This window comes from Tupaia chinensis, unplaced genomic scaffold, assembly GCF_000334495.1.
Source record: "Tupaia chinensis unplaced genomic scaffold, TupChi_1.0 Scaffold147500_2, whole genome shotgun sequence".
In the NCBI taxonomy this organism is placed as follows: domain Eukaryota; kingdom Metazoa; phylum Chordata; class Mammalia; order Scandentia; family Tupaiidae; genus Tupaia; species Tupaia belangeri.
In genome coordinates this window covers 639,155-641,040 of record NW_006207352.1, presented here as the reverse complement: position 1 = coordinate 641,040, position 1,886 = coordinate 639,155, and the positions used below count along the sequence as shown (strand labels likewise).

The following is a 1,886-nucleotide window of genomic DNA, read 5'->3' as shown; positions in this document are numbered from 1 at the left end:
ACCGGGCGTGGGAGCGACAGGGCCCACAGGTCCCCCCCTGCCAGTCTCTGCGCCAACCGCGGCGGGGCCCTCGCTGAGCACACCTAGGAGAGGCTCCACGCCCTCGAGGCACGCCCTCCCGCCAGTGTGCTGCCCCCGGGCCGGCTTCATCGCTGCACTCCCTACAGCTGTGGCCTGGTCTCAGAGTGCCCACAGACACTCCGAGAAGCCACCCTGGGCCTCTGGCTCCTGAGCCCTGGGCCCTGCGACGACGCAGTCTCCTGACCCGGCGCAGCCCCGCGTGGGGCCCTGTGCCCAGCGCCCCCTCACGTGTGTGAGCCTCGCTGTGAGCCTACCTGGTGTTCTCCAGGGTCTTCTGCATCTTCTTGGTCATCTTGTCGATGGCCGCCTGCCTCTTCCCTTCAGCCAGGAGGTCTATCTTGTTCAGCACCACGACCAGCTTCTGGCACGCGATCTGACCGATGACGAGGCACTCGGCAGACTGGGTCTGCATCCCCTTGGTCACGTCGATGACCAGCAGCATCAGGTCGATGATCTGGGCCCCTGGGAGGGAGGCGGGGTCAGTAGGGATGCGGCGCTCGCCTGCTGACCCCGTGCAGGTGCGGCAGTGACTGGCCCCAGGTGCGTGCAGGGCGCTGGACCGGGGTGATCCGGGCAGCCGTGGAGCAGCCACGGAGAGGACACCGAGGCCTCAGCTCCCAGAGGCCTGCCCGGCCGCACGGCTCAGACTGCAGGGCCAGAGTGAGTGAGGGCAGGCCCGGCTCCAAACCGGTCTCACTGCACCGAGCCATCGGCACAGGGCGAGGCCCCACGGGAAGAGCCCAGGTCCTGCCCTTGCTAAGAACCAGAAGACCGAGTCTGAGCACGCAGAGGACACGCACGGAGTGTAGCCCGTGGTCAGGGGAAATGTGTGATTAGGAAGGGTGCAGTCCGTGCACGGGAACGATCCCGGAGGACTGCTGCGGGCAGTCTGGGCTGGCTCAGCGGCTCTTCGCTGAACGCTGTCCCTTTACCAGCGGCGAGTGTCTACCTGGAAATAAATGCAGGAAGTGCCCAAGTAAACAGCCGATGCAAGCTTGGCACGCGGCCCGGAGCCCACCATCCTCCGACCAGAACCAAACTCCACAGCGAGGCTCCTCGGTCCTCTCTGGCCGAACCGTTTCTCAGACATGCTGTGCTGTCCCGCACTCGGGTGGCCTGAGACCCCATCAGAGCACACGGCCCACCGTCTCTGCTGTCCCCCTGACCACGAGCACACCTGGCCGTGGCCCTGGGCCCGCAGTGGCTCATGGGCAAGGCAGATGGAGCGACAGGAGCGGGAGCAGGCGGGGCATGGCCGTGCCCGTCCACGTGGTGTCACCTGTGCAGCACAGGGCCCGGTGCCCGGCCAGGCGGGCCTCCGGCTCTGCGCGGAGCCCGGCCCTAGGGCGAGTGGTGTTCCTCCCGGGCACCCAAGGCCTACTCAAGACTAACTAACCACCAGGTTCCGCCTGCCTGGACCCCAACACAGAAGAGGACACCGGCGCGTTCAGAAGTGGGTGGGGGCCCACAGCTGCCCAGTGGCCAAGTGCCAGGCTCCCACCCCCTGCCACCCGGCATCCTTCCTAACCCGGACGCAGGCCGGCCCCACCTCCTCCCTAACCCCCCACTGTCCACAGTCAGTGGTCACCGGCGCCCGCCAGGGCCTCCCTGTGCTCTTGCCAGGACCTGTGGGTCTCCTGCCGCCTCCATCCCACCCCTAGACGTGCTCTCCTGCTGGTATGCATCCCAGGAGGGCTTGGGTGTGAGTGACCCCCTGTGCCCGAGCTTGACCCAGACCCAGCAGGCTCGGTGCACACGGGCCCGACAGGCTGGCCGGGGCTCGGCCGCCGCCCCGGCTGGCCGCC

At 67.9% G+C, this 1,886-nt stretch overlaps 1 protein-coding gene across 1 annotated transcript in view; it reads right to left on the bottom strand.

Moving 5' to 3' along the window:
* EEFSEC (eukaryotic elongation factor, selenocysteine-tRNA specific) overlaps positions 1-1,886 on the bottom strand; it is a 172,290-nt gene that overhangs the window by 101,255 nt on the left and 69,149 nt on the right. The window contains exon 3 of the mRNA XM_027768810.1: positions 336-543. Coding sequence (XP_027624611.1) covers positions 336-543 — 208 coding nt within the window. The remainder of the gene's footprint in view (positions 1-335; positions 544-1,886) is intronic.